At 42.3% G+C, this 19,346-nt stretch overlaps 1 protein-coding gene across 1 annotated transcript in view; it reads right to left on the reverse strand.

The window, feature by feature from the left end:
• The window catches only part of LOC130172837 (IgGFc-binding protein-like), a 34,338-nt gene extending 15,035 nt beyond the window's left edge, over window positions 1–19,303 (reverse strand). The window contains exons 1-20 of the mRNA XM_056381778.1: window positions 19,268–19,303; window positions 17,102–17,152; window positions 16,881–17,014; window positions 15,296–15,939; window positions 13,205–13,644; window positions 12,838–13,001; window positions 12,391–12,567; window positions 11,624–11,849; window positions 11,290–11,535; window positions 10,506–10,607; window positions 8,693–8,840; window positions 8,277–8,397; window positions 7,079–7,405; window positions 5,904–6,075; window positions 4,859–4,956; window positions 4,400–4,530; window positions 2,681–2,850; window positions 1,546–1,760; window positions 1,264–1,455; window positions 45–233 (exon numbers count right to left, since the gene is read on the reverse strand). Of these exons, the coding sequence (XP_056237753.1) occupies window positions 45–233; window positions 1,264–1,455; window positions 1,546–1,760; window positions 2,681–2,850; window positions 4,400–4,530; window positions 4,859–4,956; window positions 5,904–6,075; window positions 7,079–7,405; window positions 8,277–8,397; window positions 8,693–8,840; window positions 10,506–10,607; window positions 11,290–11,535; window positions 11,624–11,849; window positions 12,391–12,567; window positions 12,838–13,001; window positions 13,205–13,644; window positions 15,296–15,939; window positions 16,881–17,014; window positions 17,102–17,150 (3,945 nt within the window). The 5' untranslated portion in view covers window positions 17,151–17,152; window positions 19,268–19,303. The remainder of the gene's footprint in view (window positions 1–44; window positions 234–1,263; window positions 1,456–1,545; window positions 1,761–2,680; window positions 2,851–4,399; window positions 4,531–4,858; window positions 4,957–5,903; window positions 6,076–7,078; window positions 7,406–8,276; window positions 8,398–8,692; window positions 8,841–10,505; window positions 10,608–11,289; window positions 11,536–11,623; window positions 11,850–12,390; window positions 12,568–12,837; window positions 13,002–13,204; window positions 13,645–15,295; window positions 15,940–16,880; window positions 17,015–17,101; window positions 17,153–19,267) is intronic.
• Window positions 19,304–19,346: the final 43 nt, after the last annotated feature.

Below are 19,346 nucleotides of genomic sequence, written 5' to 3' on the forward strand. Positions count from 1 at the left end.
GAGATCACCCTCACACCTGGCCGATACAAAAACATCAGTCCTACCTTGACTTCCCAGACAACTCCGGTCTCCATGGTGATTTCCACGTCGTAAACCCGGAGCTCCACATTGCGGTAGACATTACCATCCTTATCAGTTTGCTGCTCTACCAGCACGACGAAGGCTGTGAGCGCTCCCTCCTTCTCCTCCACCTCTGACAACTGGAACTGACAGTTTCCGTACAGAGGAAATGCCTAGAGGATGGGAGAGGGGGTTAGAAGATGTTTAATGTTGTATCAGAACTTCCACTGTGACTGTCTCGAAACTTACAGAAAATGTAATGAAGAATCAAAGTTCTTCATGAATGTGATTTACTCCAGGATGGTGGGTAAACTGCAGACAACAGCACATCCATGTGGCTCATGTAGCTGCATGTACCACACTAACACAGTGAAGGCAGCAGATGAAGCTCAGTCATAATCTGCTTCAACACCATTCAACCCAACACGAAACCAAACAAAATGTGTGTGACATCCAGAAACGTGGCCAAATGATTTATATTTAATTCTAAACATCTGCATTCATCCCTCTGATTGTTGTGGTTGTGGAGCATCTGATGTGATACTCTACACTATGGAGGAACTATGCTGAACTGAACCTGCAACGTGTGAAGAGAAAAAACAGGAATGCGTCCAAAATTAGATGGTGGAGCTTCTGTTCAACTGAATTTATTTAGACGATGTTGCTGGTGCGGGAAAGGAGGACAAAGACATAGGTAAGTAAACTGAAGTGTGGTATGTGCAGTGTGTAATGTGGAAAGTAATGAGACACTAAGCTAAGACTAAGCAAAAGGTAGCCTGTGGCAGCTAACGCTAGCAGTTAAGTCAAAAGGTGGCATGTTAGCGGCTGGCTGTGTTCCAGAGGAAGAATTAGATTTCCCTAAATGAATTGACAGTGAACACACCGTGTCATGCCGGGATGTTAGTAGTGAGAGGAAGTTTTAATTTTCAAAAGGTCATGTCAACCAGGTCTGTTGTATTAACTGTGTGTCGTGTATGTTGTTACAGGTGTCATGTAACAACAAAAGGGAAAAGCTGATCTGCAATATCATTACTGAATATAAAGAGATAATAATATAAAATGTTTCTATAAAATTTAATGCGAACATATCACTAAAAAGATTAAATAAGTTCATATTGAAATAGACTCTTTTTTAAAATATTGCCATCTCCATGTTTTCCTGGATTATACGTGCACTTCAGCCTCAGTGAGGAAGGACTTTACCTGTCCGTCGAAGGACCGCACTGCCCTGACTCCGCTCACAGAACAGGAACCGAAACTTCTGGGAGAACAGGTGGAGGAACCATCTTTCACAACACACTTCTCAGTGGCTGAACACTGGAATTTATGATCACACTGAACGTCACCGTCTGAACAGACACAACGGCTGTTACAGGACTTTCCTGGGTAGAACACCTGAGGAGAGGACAGGAGAAATATCAGTGGTGGCAGAAGAGGCAGGAACGTAAAGAGATGGGATATGATGTACTGTCACTGCTACGGTACCTGTCCATTTAGATAATACTGTCCTTCGTACTGACAGCCACACTCTGCCAGAGGCACACACTTGTCATCACTCAGCATGAACCCATCGTCACACACACAGCCTTCTGTGCAGGGGGCGCTGTCGTCACAGCCCTCGGGGGGGGTGAGGCCGCTGCAGGTCAGCTGGCAGGGCTGAGCACACACCTCATAGTGACTGTTCGCACCACATGATGCAGCTGGTGGAGACAAATAAAATCAATCCAGATAAAACACAGAGTGACAATGATCCTCGCAAAACTTCTTAAACATGTTTGTGACTTTGGAGCGTTCATGATCCAAACATGACAGTTTATTATCAAGACAACAACTCATTAGCCAAGAACATTTAAAGTTGTAATCTGTAATTTTTCCATATTAAAATGTCTAAAAATAACTAGACCTATGTTCTTTATGTTGTTGAGTTGTGTTCTTTCATTATCACAAATGTTTCCATCAATTCTCAAACCAGAGAAATCTGTGATTTTAATCATGGTAACGTTTCATTGGTCGCCTGTCAGTGACATCATATCCTCTATGATCAAGTGTCAGTGTGTTTTTCTGACAGAAGCTCAACATTGACTTTTATCTAGTTTTAAGCCACATACACTTTTTCCACCTTGGTGGTTTTCAGCTCTATATTTGAACCAGATGAAGGATTTTAGTCGTCGGACGTCTGGATCTGAAGTTATCAGAGAAACAAGCTGAGGAAATGTTAGACAGCTCAGCTCATCATCTTTTTTTACTGTTTTAATTGAGAGACTCCTAGAAGCAGAAGTTATAGCATTTAACATTTTCAGCAGAGATTTAACATCAAGCTCATCTCTATACGACCAGGTGTGAGCCTGGCTTAAACTGTAAGCCTAGGGAAAATACACATTCCATCAACTCCAGAACTGACTGATTTCTTATACATTATATTCACATTTAGATGTAAAACTGACATTTTAGTTCAGGGAGTATCAGAGTATTTCTGAACACAACACCAACAAAAGTCCTGTTCTTAATGTGGAGTTACCAGGAGTTACTCATGGATGGATGGGTGGATGGATGGATGGATGGATGGATGGATGAATGGGTAGTGTAGTTTACTAGGTGTCTGTGTGTGTGCATGACTTACGACAAAACTGTTCGGTTCTCCAGCTCTCCACTTTAGCTCCTGCATCTTGACAGGAAGTGCTGAAAGCTGATAGGCTGTTGCACAGGGCAGAGGCGTGGCCTTGGTACATACACAAATCAAACACACAGTCGTTGAGGAAGGGCTTGTGGTCCAGTTTACTGTGACACTGTCTGTATGTGCAGAGAGAGGAGGACAAAGACAGAGCCGTCACAGTGAGGACACAGTCTGTAGACACTGTTTATCAAACAGAGAGACTGCACATGTTTAACCTCAGGTATTTGACTGGGCAGAGATCATTCATCTACTTTTAAAATGTGTCATTATTCATATTTTTCTTACTAAGCATGCATACTGTTTCTTGCCTATTAAATTGTTTTTGAGAAGAGCAGCTTGTCTGTACAGCACAATGAAAAGGTGAAACTTTACTTGTGGTGTTACTGAGACATCAGGACATCAGTTAGAACGATACTGAAGTGGAGGTGATGTCACTCCTTACGTCTGATCTCTGAACAGCATTCTGTCCCATAAAGGATCCGATGCCTGTTTGTATTCATCACGTTATTTACTGCCCTCTTTCGGTGGCAGCAGGGTCTCTGACAACTAGCTTGACCTCCAGCTGTTGTAACTGTCGTTTCTGTCATGTCTATACGCATGTGAAGACGTGTGGAAACTAAACTTGCACGTTACTTCCACAGTCTTTTCTACCTGAAGACGCAGCAGCTTTAGCATTTAAACAAGCAATTTATTTTCTCTGTGCAAGATCTGCTGTAAGTTTGATGCAGAATATTGTTACAGGAGTAGAGCAGCTCCTTTCAGGAAAAGATCAGTACGAGGGAGAGAGAGAGAGAGAGAAAGAGAGAGCTACAGTGATAAAATAAACCAATAAACATAAACACTGAAGAGCAGCTGTGAGGAGGTCCGCCGCTACCCTCTCCTCAACTATACATCTTTAAAAGAATAAGTGCAGCAGACCAAGCAGCTCCTCTTCTTCTTGCATGGATGTTGCCATTTTGATTGGATTCGCAGAATGCACGTGCGGACGACGATCTACTGTGCATGTATGGAAGCGAGCAAAGTATAAATGGAAACAACTACGTTATTTGGATGGTTAAACAGTTGTTCTGCTAATGTAGTGTATTATCCACTTCATTTCCTTCTATTTCAACATTCTAAATTGTTGTATGTTCTTCTTTTATGTATGTTTTATTCTAAAGTTCAAGAAGGGGGTCAACTAAGGCTTTGTCAAAGGTTACCTTGAACCACTCATTGTAAGTTGAGTTTAAGGAATGTGCATTAGGGGGCAAAACTGGTTAAACATTGGTTTTCTGTTTAATACGGTACGAGAGACTCAGGATGTGGGGGTCTTTGCTGGTCTAAAAGGGCAAAAGCCAGAGACCAGAGGCCGTGGACCAGATGTGGTCAACCATTTGGGTGAAGGCTTCTTCTTATAGGAACAAGTGCACATTCCAAAGGTGGGTTGAGACAGATACATAGAGGGGTTTGTGAGACGGTAGAGGAGAGATCTCACATTGGCAGAGATGCTCCAGGATTCGGCATTTTTGACACTGTTTCTTTCTCGTAAATAAACTTCTTTTTGATTGCAAGTAAAGACGTGTCAGCGGTGATCACTTCTTCACATCAGCACCTCAAGATACCACACTAACCACCAACTACTCCTCAATCTTTTTCCTACTCTCTGGCGACTGCTGTAGCACCTACCTGAAGGGCCCACTCTTGTCAGATATGATCCCACAGTAGCTCCCCTGTTGGTAACGTACCAGCAGAGCAGGCTCGCACTCAGGACATTTACCACCAGCACAGTCACTGGTGCAGCCAGGGTTTCCTCCTACCTGTGTTCAATGACATTTATATGGAAAACTGACAACATGCAGAGCTTATTTAGTTTAAAAAAACATTTTGAGTTTAAAGAACAGGTTCATATTTTTCAAATGTCAGAAGTTCTTTAGCACGACTTTATTCTCCAGCCCACCTATCCACCAGGTGGGCAGACAATATTCTATCTGCTGCATTGAGATTAAGAAGCTATAGACTGTGTATGAACAGTTGTGGGTGGAGCATGCGCTTGTTTTGCACTTCTATTTCCTGGGTTTTTCAGGTCAATTTCAGGTTCCTGCATGATTCTCATGGGTCCCTCTCTTTAGACTCAGTAATACAAACCTTCCAGCTGTGTCCAAAGGCATTAATCTGTGCAGCCTGGGTGCCATCAGGTTTCAGTAAGTCATCACCAGGTTTTCCGTTGTAATTTCCGCACAAGCCTGATAAAAAGAAACAAGCAACCACAGCAGTTACACATTAGAACACTTCAGTTGCATTCCTCCAACTTTTTGGAAGTATGAAAATCATTTGAGTCATGGACAGATGGTGAGTTTGTGATGCACTGAATCCTTTCTAACATACAGCAGCTTCAGAGGGTATTCAGATCCCCCCTCCATCTATCCATTTTCGGCTGCTTATCAAGGGTCAGGTCGTGGTAGCAGCAGGCCAATCAGGTTAGTCCAGACGTTCCTCTCCCCAGCAACCTTTTCCAGCTCCTCACGGGGGATCCCGAGGTGTTGCCACACGGATGGGATAGGAAATAACTTCACAGAGCTCCCTGGGTTTACCCTGGGGTCTCCTTCCAGTTGCATGTGCCCTGAACACAGCTTGAGCCAAGCCTTGCTTTCCCTTCCTGAGTGGTTTTGCCAGAACTTTCTTGTGGCCAACTAAAAGTCTTTCTCCACAGCCTCCCCTTCCACACCTGGGTTTGACTGACAAAACTACAGCCCTACTGATCTCCAGGTATCTGTCTACTGCTTCAGGAGACCCCTGGGCCAACCAAGTCTGAAAGGCTTCCTTCTTCAGCCTGGAGGCTTCCTTCAGTTCAGGTGTCCACCAGCAGGTTCTTAAATTGCCACCACAACAGGCAGCAATGACCTTCTGACCACAACCCCTACCTGCTGCCTCTGCAGTGGAGGTTTTGTTTGAACATGGTGCACTCAGATTCCATTTCCTCAATCCCTGGATGAATGAGAAATTCTTCTGGAGGTTGGAGTTGAGGACCTCTGCCAGACATTCCCAGCTCACCCAACAAGACTGGGTTTGCCAGGTCTGTCCGGAAGATTTCCCCACCATGATCAGTTGAAAGCTCATGACAACAAATAAAGTTTGCAGAGCTGTCGACTTTATTGTCGACAATAAATTGCGTCGCATTCACCCAACTTACCAGTAGTTGCAGCAGAGTATGAACTTGGCAAAGTCAAGCTGACGTAGCTGTTCCAGTTGAACTTGAGCGTCAAACCAAAAACTGTTCTCACAACGCCGAAGTAGCCACACCGGAACAAGGACAGCCTGCCATCGCCCGTGGAGTAAGGCAGGTTCACCAACTGACTGTTTACCTGGGTGGGATGGGGGTAGGAGGGGGGGTTTCAATGTTACAGTATCAAGAATGGCCCTATATACAGACAGAAACAGTGTGAACCAGCTTGAGCCCTGCAACACCACATGTAGTCGCTGCACAGTGGTGCTGACAGTATGTTAGCTACATTCAGAAGGTGAGCAACAAAGCTTTGTGTTGTACTCCTACAACAAACAGAGGTGGACAAAGTACATAACTTAATCACTTGAGTCAAACTTACTTGACTTAAAGTACTGGAGTACTTGATTTTAAAAATACTTATAATTCAAAAGTACATTTTTTATGTCAACATATTGTTGTATTGTTTTTCTCCTGTGATGAACACAATGTATGGTCTGTCACATTTTCAAAATAAAAGAAGATTAATTCCACTGACTAAAAGCTGCTTCAAAGTAACAGTACTATATAAATGTAGTGGTGTCAACACGTAAAATATTAGTAATTAATAATTAATAGTGTAGTGGAGTAAAATTCATAGGTTCGTAATAAAATAATACTCAAGTAAAGTATGAATACTGTAAAATGTACTTAAGTACAGTACTCCAGTAAGTGTACTTTGTTACTGTCACCCTGGCAACAAATGCCATGAAAAGACCCAAACCAACAATGTGTTCTTAGTCCACTGGTTCTATAGAACTGAAGAGGTAAATCTTGAAAACAGCTCATAAATAGTTTCTCAGTGAAGAACATGAAAAACAACATGATTTTTTGTGTTGGGTTCTTATTTTGATTGTGACGACTTGCACAACATACATGATGGTCATTAACCGCTGGCTCAGTGTTCAAATGAGAGTAAGCTAAACCTTTTCATGACATCAGCACACAACCACACGATCTATTAGATAAAGTTACATGAATCTTTTTAATGTAAACTCTTAAAGAACAAAAATGAATACTTTATCAATACTAATACTCTACTGCAGCAGTGCTCTACCGTAACTGGTGAGGACTAGAGGTGAATACTGTAGGCAGACTGATCTTACCAGTATTTTCCGAGGGCTGGCCCGACTCATGCTGACGGTGTAACCAAATACAGTCAGTGAGACAGACTTGGTGTAGGACACAGCCCTGTTACTGCCTCTGTTCTCATTCTGGACCAGCACCTGGAATGGGAACAGGCTCTTGTCTGGTCCCTTGTATTGAGACAGGACATAGGTACAAGTGCCCTGGAAATCAAACCGGCGGTTGTCGAAGCTTCGGTAGTGGGGGTCTCCAGAGCCCTGGCACGTTGAATAGGATGTTGGGTAACAGTCCCTCACCCCCCCCTTCAGGCCACAGTGCTCACTCTTCTTACAGGCAAACGGTTTACACTGGACCAAGAGAACAGAACAGAGCAGAGTATTAGATAAAACCAATAAACTCTTGTTGATTCTTTTTATCTAAAAATCTATATTAATTTTATTTACACTTTATTCATTATAATATAGACACTCAAAGTGAAACAGGAAGTGGACACATCAAATACAACCAAAAACCAAGAAGGGGCTTCTATAGTCTAGATAAAAGTTATATTTGTGACATTTTTGAAGGGCACATGTCTCAAAAAATATATGGTGGAACTGTCTAGTTGAACTCAACAATAATTATATTTTATCACTATGGTTTAAATAAGCAATGATTTATACATCTGAGAAGTCTTTTGTGGTTAATCCAAGGTTTTGTTTTGTCCACAAAAATATAGGAAACACTTTATCTTTCATACAGAGAAAGGGATAAAAGGCTGGACCATCTATTCAGATCCTACTTCCTGGACTGTAGCAGAATATAAATACAGCATTCACAGGAGCTTTAATAGTCACAGCCAAATCTCATTCCCTCCGGTTTCCAGATGAAGGGAGCTGTATTAAGGTCTGGAGTGGGTACGCAGCAATTCAAAGGCATTGCTTCACATTTAGACCCGTTTATAACCAGAAACAGCTGAAAGATTTGTACCTCTAAGACTTTGGGTGTAAGGTGCTGGAAAAACATGAATAGAAATGTTAGAAATGTGAAAAGGTTTTAATAATCATAGAGCAGGTTCATAGTTCTATAATTATTAACCTCTAGGTTATATTTTGAATTAACTTGGAAGCATAGGGGCCTGACAAGAGAACAACTCATGACGTATGTACACAACAACAGACAGTGTGCGTGCACTGCACACACACACGCACACACACGCACACACTGAGAAACACTAACCTTGGCTTTTCCATTAAAGCATGTACACCTGGTGGTGCAGGTGTTATCACCCCAAAAATTGGTGGCTGATGGATAATATCTGCCCTGATATTGACATCCACAGGTAGACTTAGGAACACATCTGAAACACACACACACACACACACACACACACACACACACACACACACACACAAACACACACATAATTAATCAATGTACTGCCTCCTGTTCCCAGAACAGCAGAGCAAGGTTTTAACCAATGGTCTGTCTGTATGAATATGGGACAGTACAAAATAAACCTGGAAAAGTATTCATGCATAAAAGTCACTGGACATTTAATTTCTAACAGTTTGGCAGAAACATAATGAAGCTTCTGTTCCTATAAGAACCAGTTTAGTATTGTCATATTAGTAGTAGCATGGTTGCAGTGTTACCTGTCTCCACTCAGCACCAGTCCTTTGTTACACTGACATCCCTCCACACACGGCTCCTTACACTGCTTTTCACTGTCCAGGGACACACAGGTGGCAGAGCAGGCGGAGCCACATGCCTCATAGTGGCTGCCTGCTGGACAGGAAGGGTCTGGGGAGGGGAGAGTGGGGAGCGCCATGAGTATATGTTGAGTCTAAACCAATATTCCTAAACCAATACAAAAGCACCATCGAATTATTAAAAAATATCAATATATTTACATTAATTGTTAATTTTTCAATGATCTGAACTTTATATTTATTCAACAGATCTGGAAAAAAAAAGGCAGCTGGACATGTTTTATGTCCTGGTTACACATATGGACTCAAAACAGCAGCCTCCTCCTGCCTCTCACCAGCCTGAGTCTTACATGTGTGTCAAGTACATGATTTACACAAGCCAGTGTGATTGGTTATCTCCAGGCTGTCACTCCTGCATGTCAGAGGACATTTGCATCAACCTTAAACCTTTCCAAACTTCTCCAGGTGGTGCTGCTGCAAGAAACACGGATGATGGTTCATATTCCATAAGAAGGGAAAGCAGGGTGGATGTGTTTCCATTGACCTGCTTAATGCGCAACTGAAAGCACAGGCTCGCATGAGGTGGTTTTTCAGACTATTTCCCAAAGTTATATTTCACAAAATGAAATGGAAACACTTTTTTCACATTCTAGTCATGGCTCCTGTCGTATCAGGCCCGAGGGAGCCAGTTCCAACCGAGAGGCAGGTGCTGGAACTCTGTTGTCATGTTTAATTGGAACAATATCACGTGAGGAGAAACCCCAGTTTCATTCACATAACATCACTCAATGGAAACACAATTCATAACTGTGTTTTGTTGACTTTAAAAAAAAAAAAAAAAAAAAGGTTGTATTTTCTGCAAAACTGTGATGGAAACCTGACGACTGTCAGACTCAAGTCATAGATCTGACGACTTAAAGACTTGACAAACTCAAAAAAACTGTCAGGTCGACATGACTTCACTTGGACTTGAGTCTTTTCACTTCACTTGAAAAATTGTTTTTTTCAAACACACCATCATGTGTGATCAGAACACAGAAAAAAGAGCTTTAAGTGGCGCCCCGGTGCCTCGCTTACCACAGCGGCCCGAATTCAAATCCAGCCCAGGCCCCACATGTCATCCCCTCTCTCTCCTCCATGTTTCCTGTCTATCGCTCACTCTTCTTTTCACATTAAAGGCCTAAATGCCCCAAAAAATAACTTAAAAAAAACTTTAAAATCTTGTTTTTCCCAGAAATCTGGAACACCAGAGGGACAAAAAGTATCACATCCTTGCAGAACAGCCCTTACACTAGTCCTGGAGCAGGACTATTCTGGGTTTGATCCTTCTGTAAATTAACCCTGGAAACAGCTGTGGTTCATAACTGCTGAACTGTTGATGTGTGAGGAATAATCCCTCCTTCTGGGTGGGGAACTTCACATCGCAGCTGCCCACCATGTTCTGAATCTTGAAGTCCAGGACATTGGCAGGAAAACAGAGTATACTCACATCAAGTCCAAAGTTTGAAATGATCTTCTGTGCGACTGTGATGAAGTTCATGATCTCAGAAGCTGAGAGGACTGGAAGCTAATATTAATTCAGCTGCAGCTGTTCAGTCATCTACAGCTCTCTGCTGACACATGCTGTCAGAACACGGTGCTGTGAAACTAGAGGTCCTCCACTTCTGGTTGTCCGTGGTAGTTTATAGTTTTTAGGTTTTAGTACATGCAGTTGTAACAGTGTTCAAAGGGGGAATATTATTGCTTAGAGACTTACAACATTTGGTAATCATTCTCCACTCTGGGTTGACTTTCACTCCTTCTGTCAGACAAGCGTCATAATAACTCTTCAGGCTGTCACAGAGAACCTGCCGTGCACCTGGACGAACACACACACACACACACACACACACACACACACACACACACACACACACACACACCACACACACACACACACACACACACACACACACACACACACACACACACACACACACACACACACACACACACACACACACACACACACATGAACACATTAGACATTACAACGTGAATCCTGAGACATCACAGAAATGTACTGCAACAGGCCCGGTGGGTCTTTCTGGTTGACACTTTATTTACTTAGGTGACCTCACTGCTGAAATCAGCCTCGACTTAAAACATCCCCCTGTAAAACGTCCCTGTGGTTGAAATGAACCTGTGCTGCTCTCAGCACAGTTATAATCACGCACTGAATTTCAACCAGTCTCATGATCCAACCACCTTCAAATCATAAAATATAATGTGTGGATATATCACCTGGTCAGGTTAGCTTTGTGAACCAATGGGCTCTGAAAGACAAGCTCTGTGGTTTTCATTAATAATGGAGGACGCTGTAGCTGCTGTAGCAGAGGCAGCAGTCTTTTAATGTTAATTTGAATATTCTGCATTTTCTCAAGGAGAAATGTGAATTTATATTTCAGTCAGTGGACATGCGGCTACAACTACAGCAGCTAGTTCTATGAGGTGAAGTCCATGTAGTGGACAACTGTGGACATCTATAATTACTGTCTTACCTTTGTTGACACAGATGTCATAGACACAGTTGTCCAGGTACATGCCGGGGTCGATCTTCTCGTGGCAGGCTGAAAACGGTCCATTTGCCTCGGTCAGAATGCCACAGAGTCTGGGCTGACGGAAGTGGGTCTGCTGCTGCTGTGAACAGTGGGGGCAGCGACCAGCACAGTTATCGTGACAGAACAGATCAGGGTCCTTCACCTTCCACTCTTGGATCATCTTCAGCACTAGAGAGACAGAGGAGCCTGCAAGAGACAGAAGGAAAACGGATGTTTAAATTGATGAACTGATTCATAATCACACTCCTGTGAACCTGTTACTTCCCCTCCTCACCTTTTGGTTCCGGCAGGTCGTCTCCGCTGTCTCCATTGTAGTTCCCACAGAGGCCGCCCAGGTGTTCATAGTAGGAGGACGGCACTGTGATGTACAGCCTCGTGTTCCAGTCATATTTCACAGTCAGGCCAAAGTCAGTTCTGAGGACAGCGTAGTATCCGCTCCGCTTTACAGAGACCCGGCCGGCCGCCAGGGTGATAGGCAGGTACTGAAGCTCTCCATTCACCTACAGGGGATAGCAGATTAGTGACCAGAACAGACTGTACGTCTGTAACACTGCATATAAACCAGACGTCATTCAGGCAGCGCTGTAAAAGTTGAGCTTGCCTTAGCTAATTAGCATCAGCAGCTTCATTCATTGTCACTGGCGGTGTAGCTACCAGTCACATTCATTCTGCTGTACAGCACTGCCGCTATAACCTGTCAGTCTTCACTGTTACTCTGCTACATGTTCATGTCAACACATTCCGCTGCTTCGATCTGACCACCACCATCTGCAACATCTTCCTCTTTCACTTCCAAAGGAAAGTCAGCCAGATGTAACATGACTCTGCTGTAACATCTGGCTCTGTTGTAGAGATGTGTGTACATTGAGGATAATCCTGGGATTATCACTTTATTACTATCAACACACTGGGTGAAGTGTGCTTGTCATGCTGTCCTTGACTGAGCTGCACTCCTAACGATTGTTTTTATATTTGAACTAATTATCACATTCACTTCCGTTACAGTGGACAGAGTGGAGCAGTAGATGAGAGGCCTGTTACCTGCACTTGTCCTCTGTGTCTGCCGATGACGATGGTCTCCTTGTGAACACTGACAGTTACGGTCCTCACATATGAAACTCGGCGGTTCCCTCGGTGGTTGTTCTTGGTCGTCACGGTGAAAGGTACGAGGTCGGGTGCCTTCTTTGCAACTGTGGTGATAATGTAAGTGCAGGAACCCTGGAAAACATGTAATTTACTGGCACATCAGCTCATGCAGGCACCAGGAACGCTGAGTCCAAGTTCTGGTGCTGGACCATGGCTAGTCCAGCAGACAAGCAACATAACAAGCGTCCCTCTCTCACACTTTTGTGAGCAAGATTATTTTTTAAAACAAAACCTGATGCATTTCATGAGGATATACTGTATGTTAGTGTGAGCATGTCTCAGTTCAGTGTGCCCCTGTTGGCCTCTACAGAATCATGGCTGGTGATGACCGTCCCAACCTACCTGGAAGTCATAACGCCGGCCATCAAATGTCAAGTAGTGGGGGTCACCCGTCGCGTGGCAGGTTGCTGTGGAAACATGGACGCATGCTCCTTTCACACAACGTTCCTTTACGCGACATTTCACCTCTGCGCAAGGATCCGGGGGGGGTGGAGGCGGAGTGGCACCTACGGGAGATACAAACACACCCTGCACATGTAGCACCACAGCAGATACAATTTATTGTCCAATCATTAGTTGCCTCATAAGAACTATACCTCATCAGTTTCCTCTTATCCTTTTCACTATGAAGTGATATCTCTGGGTAGACATGTAGAAAAACTATAACTGAATGAATACTGTGTGTGTCTGTGTGTGTGTGTTTGTGTACCTTCGGAACAAACTCCAGCTGTTCCGTATCCATGTCTGTGTTTCCCACCATAGACGTAGACTGCCATCTGGGCGTCACCTTCCACTGTCACATGACTCTGCTGTGACTCCACAGGTACATTAGACCACACCCAGCGCTTATCTGACAGGGAGCCGCTCCAGTTAGGTGTAAAGCATCGTCCCTTCTGACACACCTTCACACTGCCTGACCCCTCCCTCTCTGATATAATCGCAACAAAACTTTGAAATCCGGCAATTGTCTCCACCGCCCAGTCAGTGGCAAGCTTGTATGTAGGGGTCAGTGTTATCAGAAAAGGGTCGCTTGGTCTGTTGCTGTTGAGAAGCAGCACCAATACTTTCTTGTTGCTCTTGACAACCAGTGGATGATTGAAGAACACTGTGGTCCAGGTGTGGTCCCCAGCTCTCTTCAGCTTCTGGGGGCTGTGAGTGTGATATATTTACTTGTTAGATTCAAATTTAGATGAATTGAGGGAAATATATTCTGAGAGTTTTGTTTACTGTAAAATGTCACACACTTATATGGAGAAAACACAGTAACATATTTACATGCATCTTATACCACAGCCACTACAAGATGGAACATATTAGGTAATGGTTTGACATTTAAATTAAAGGGCCACTTACTGGGAATTTTCTTCACCAGTGTTTGTCATGGAGTTGACTGAACTATCTAGTTTTTATTATGTGAAAATAGAGATCTAACCATCACCAACAACTGAACCGTCGTCATGGCAACTGAGCAAACTCCATCCACTGACGAAGGCCACAAGATGTGGTTAAAAGATCCAGAAAATTTACAGTAAGTGGCTCTTGTGCTGAGAATTTTTTTTGTCAAACCGCTATTTCAAATTGAACCTTCAAATTGAACATTAAGACCTTGTTTTTTTTCATAACAGCAGTTAACTCAGGGCACTTTTCATATAAAGCAGGTCTACACCGTACTCTTTATAATATTGATTACAGAGATCAAATTCTCTGAGAAAGGACTTCCTCTTATGAATTCCATATCTCATAAATACAACTTACTATCTATAATTATGAGAAAAGACTTTGTAATAATGAGATAAGATGTGCTACGCCACATTATGTGACATAATTAGGAATTTCAGCTTCACTGCAACTGCAGACATTTTGAATCACACCGTATTGCTCTATCACAAACTGGTGGTGTGCGGTTACTTTCACAGATAGGCAAGCAGCCGGGGGAAAATATCACTTCTACGGTAATCTTCAAAATATTTACCATTAACTGACAATGACACACTCCAGTGACAATGATGAATCCTGTATTTACCAGCCTTAGTGTTGTTAATCGTTCCTGGCTCATGGACTGTAGTTGAAGCACAGGGGAGATATGGGAACTTGGGTCTTGAGGAGCTGTAGTATTTATTTACTGACAAACAGCCTAAAGTGCACATACACCACACTGTATGTTCACAGCTACACTGCTTACTGCTAACTAACTAGCTAAGCCTCTGCTCCAGTGCCAGCCTCATCGCTCTCTCTCTCTCTCTCTCTCTCTCTCTCCAAGCCAGCAACCAATGTACCGATCTGTTCCTGAAAGGACCTGCTCTACTCCTGTAACAATATTCTGTCTCAAACAATGTAATTTGTTCGTTTACTTCTCCTTCTTCCTCTTCTTTTGATTTGATGGGCGGTTGGCAACCAGCTTTCAGGTGCATTACCGCCACTACACAGCTATAGCTAACAAAGAAGGGTTTCATTCTGTGCGTCACAGATCAGATCACAGTGTAGCTTCCACCTGAGCCAAACTAGAAAATAAAAGAAAATGGTACGACAATCATGCCTCTCATAACTATGGGATACGTTTTATTTATTTGCAGCATGTTTTTCTTTAAATGTGCTGTTAAGGGCCAAAGATGGTTTTAAGCTGCAGTTTGTTGAGCTCTCTTTAACTGTTAGAGTGTTGTGCTAATGTATTCGGACGTATACTGTATTAGATGTGTGTTAGATGCATACATGGATGAGTAGGTAGATAGACAAAGAGACAGACCGTGGTAGCCTTGTCTGTAGCTACAGAAGTATATTATGAATTCATATTTAACTCAACTGTTTGCTTGAGTGTCGGCCGCTGAGCAGTTTCACCTCTGTGTTGTCTTCAGCAGCTACTATCACTGCCAAGCTCCTCATCACTTTGGTGGCGGTCATGGGTACCAGGTATTCTTTACCCAGGCTTGCCACAGGAGGGAGCTGTTCATACACGTGTTCACACGTATGCCACATCTTCAGGCACTGGTGGCCTGCCAAGACGGCGACGGGCTTTTGGGATTGAACACGAGTGCCTGTCAAAGTTTTTGTATCTTGTACAAGGTAGGTTGCGTAGGGTTCCAGGGTGATGGTCACTGCTCTCCCACGCCTGGCTCGAGCTTTTAGCAACACATTAGTACGTGGTGTGATAGTGATCTGGTTGCGGCTATTGCCATTAACGATAGCCAATACCTTTTTACTGCCTATACTGGGAGTGTACACAAAGTAGTCAGTACCCAGCTCTTCATTTGGGAAAACCACCGAGCCATCTCCTGTGGCGAAGCGAAGGTTGAAGGAGACCACAGAGATTGCAGCGCTCGATGAGATTCGAACAGCTGAGTTCGCAAGAACAAACTGCTTTCGCAGCTCGCATGCATCTGGCAGAGAAACACGAAGGCTTTCGCCCGCTGGGACGGTCACCCGCTGGGAGAAACGCGCTGAAGCCACCTGCGGATCAACATGCGAGGATTTGTTAAACATTCATAAGCGACATTAAAACAACCTGGACATTGACTTTCTTGGCAATTTAATGTTTAACCAGAAACTTCACCCACAGTCACTTTAGCCTCATCCCACACATTAACAATACAGAGAAAAAATACTATATTTAAATTGCTTTAAAAATTGGGGACCAGACCACTCTTGATGATTTAACATGTGCAAAGAATGGTTTTAAAGTTAGTGTTCCTCAAACTGTTTGAGAGTGATCACAAAGCCTTTTAGTGACTTGTTAATATGTGTTGTTTTCAATATTAAATCTGCTGGGAAGATTTGTCCCTCTGATGAACACACAGAGCTGCTGCTGCTTTGTAAGCTTCACCAATTGACTCAGGTCCACGCCAACAAGGAAAAGCAAAAGGAGGAGAAGAAGAGTTCGACAAATGACCAATCAGCTCATATGATATTTCAAACATTATTATTTGATTTGGTTGTTGTACAGTGTAGCTGGACTTCACTATAACCAAACCGTTTTGCCACTGTGAATTCATGTAGCTACAACGGTTCACAGTCTATGTTTTATGATTTATGTCAGAAATGATCAGCTGACATTTGAAAGGAAATGTGGAATGGTTATCCTCCCCTGGGACTATGCTTAATGTCACCAGTCATCATCTTATTAACTATCAAACCTGACAACAGACAAGATCATGGACCGGCGAATTACAGGAAAATCAAACGAAACCTCCAACATAACGGACAAAACCGGCAAGGGTGGTCGTGGTCTAATTACCACGTGTGGACATGCAGAAACATATTAAGTTTTCAAAGACAGACTGTATAGTCCTAATGTCTCTTCCTGTTGTTGGTACTACGATGCAATACATCCGTAGACACATACTTCACAGCCTACTTTGCCGCTACATGTGTATTTGTCGCATGACTCTGACCTGTATGTGAACACTGGCTGCAGAGCCCTGAGCAGTCAGAACCAACTCCAGCCTGTGGCCTTTGGCATTTCTTTGCCGGGAGTTAGGAAGAAATGTTGTGATAAACTCCTTTCCTGTAGAACAACCATGGCATACTGGAGAAGAGAGAAGATATTTTTACAAATTAAAATAATCCACGATAACTTATCATACTAATTACTATAAATATACAGTAGTAATACCTGCCAAGAGTGCAGCAGCCAAACAGACCAAGAGACCCTTTATCTCCATGGCTGATGGAGAAAGAGAGACAAACACATCGGTCAAAACTCATTTTAAACCACGTAACATTGTGTACACGTTGTGTATAGCATGTTTTCCAAAAATAAACAGACATGTTTCAGCTTTCACAGTTTCACACCATTACAGCACACACAACTGTGAAATCGTGTTTACACAGCGTTTGGATGAGCTATGAGGTATGTCGATGTTTCTGTCACTGTGTGCACATGTGTACAGCTGTTGACAGTTTGGCCAAACTTTTGTGTTAATGCCACTTTGTGGTCACCTGAAGGCTGTAGCAGAAAGTGCTGTGAAATATTATAATGTACAGGTATTTGTGTTTGGTGTGCTCTCATGGATATAAATGTGTATGGGGCGCTGATTGTAAAGTGCTGCATACTAAAATTAACAGCAACATTTCACCACATTTAACTTGAAAAAGTAGTTTTCACTTTTTTTTTAACCAGATTTATAACATTTGTGAACTTCATCATATTTATTTTTCTTAGAAATAATAATAATGTAATGTTAAATATTAAATCTAAATATTAAGTTTAAATCTAAATGTTGGTAAAACAAAAAATATTTAATATTTGCATATGCAAATTCCCAGTAGTACCAGGTACCAAAATAGAAAGCTAACCATACCCAACACTAACAATCTAATCTGCCCTGTCGATGCAGGATGTAGCAACTGAGAGAGAAAAAGATGAAGAAAGATTTACAGAAAAGGTTTAAGGTGAAACATTCAGATGCAGCCTTGGAGTCGGTGGAGAGATAAAACGGTAAGATCTCATCTACACCTGTACCTGCATGAGTCACTGTGATGCTGAATATTTCTGAAACTAGTCTGTGGAAACAGACTGAAGTGGCTGCCGCAATGACACAGTTTAACAGCACACGACTGACACCTGGTGTTTTACAGGTGTAACAGATTCTTTTAATACAGGGACAAAAACAAAAACATCAACTATATTCACATGATTTTTTCTTAAAGGAAAACACAATGTAGATTTTACTATGAGACGAACTGTTCATTTGGTGCAAAGTTTAAATAATCAAATTCCCCATCACTTGTAATATTTCAAACACTGATCAGTACAAAGACAAAGACAGTGTGTGAACTGATGTTGGTTTGTAAGATAGAGACTGACTGCTGCGTCTGTCCATTAATGAGGCCTCATTATTCTTTAGCACAAAAACAGTCTTTAAATAATGTTTAACTGATCAGAATTACTTACATTTTTGTGTGTTATGAATCCTATCAAATGAATGCGTTATCACAGCTTGATAATGATGATAACTTTGTTGTCTATAAATTTTAAGCTTGACTTATAATTACTATTAATTATGTTAATATTACTTGCAGATATCTTGAACCTGCGTCATTGTGAGGTTGCGATTCAAGTGTTACTCAGCGAAATGCATTTGATGAGTTCCATGTAATTACAGCTTGTGTAGGAAACATGGAAATATAGAAATAGAGGAATGTTAAATTTGTATTTTGACAAGTCTGATAAAAAATAAATTAGCATTATGGCAAATTAGAAATGAACTAGTAACTCTAACTACAAGAAGGGTAGCACTACTGACAGTAACTCAACCACGAGCGATGACAGCTACTAGCAGCTCGACCACAAAGGTAAAGAAACACATGCACTAAACTTACAAAGTGTATCGTGCTGCACATTGGTAGTGCAGGGGCAGCATATATTGGTACAGAAACCTTGCACTGGCTCACAAGGTACCGCTAATTAAAACATGCCAGATCCAAAAGGCCACACACACGTATCCATGCTAAAACATATCACAATAAGACCAAAGGTGAAGAGAAACCATATAAATAATTCTCTGATATTCAGACTGCAGCAAACTGTATTTGGATTATAATGGATAAAAAAGTAAATACACATTAAACAGACTATCATCTTTTCCATGCTTTTGAGACTAAGTCAGCAAACAAATAGTTTTCAAGAGACTGTCTCTGTTACTTCATGTACTAAAAACATTTAGACACACACTTCAAATGAAAGGATTCTTGTTAAATGAGCCAAGATCCAAAGTGATAATGTCATTAGTGACAGTTTCCCAACCACCTCAAGTATCACCAGGGCATCATACTGTACCTGTAGCTGACCATGGAGGCTGTGACAGCGAAGGCAGGATGGATAGCCTCTTATATCAGTGGGTGTTTGGGAGAGACAG

The sequence above is a fragment of the Seriola aureovittata genome, chromosome 7, assembly GCF_021018895.1.
Source record: "Seriola aureovittata isolate HTS-2021-v1 ecotype China chromosome 7, ASM2101889v1, whole genome shotgun sequence".
Classification (NCBI taxonomy): Eukaryota; Metazoa; Chordata; class Actinopteri; order Carangiformes; family Carangidae; genus Seriola; species Seriola aureovittata.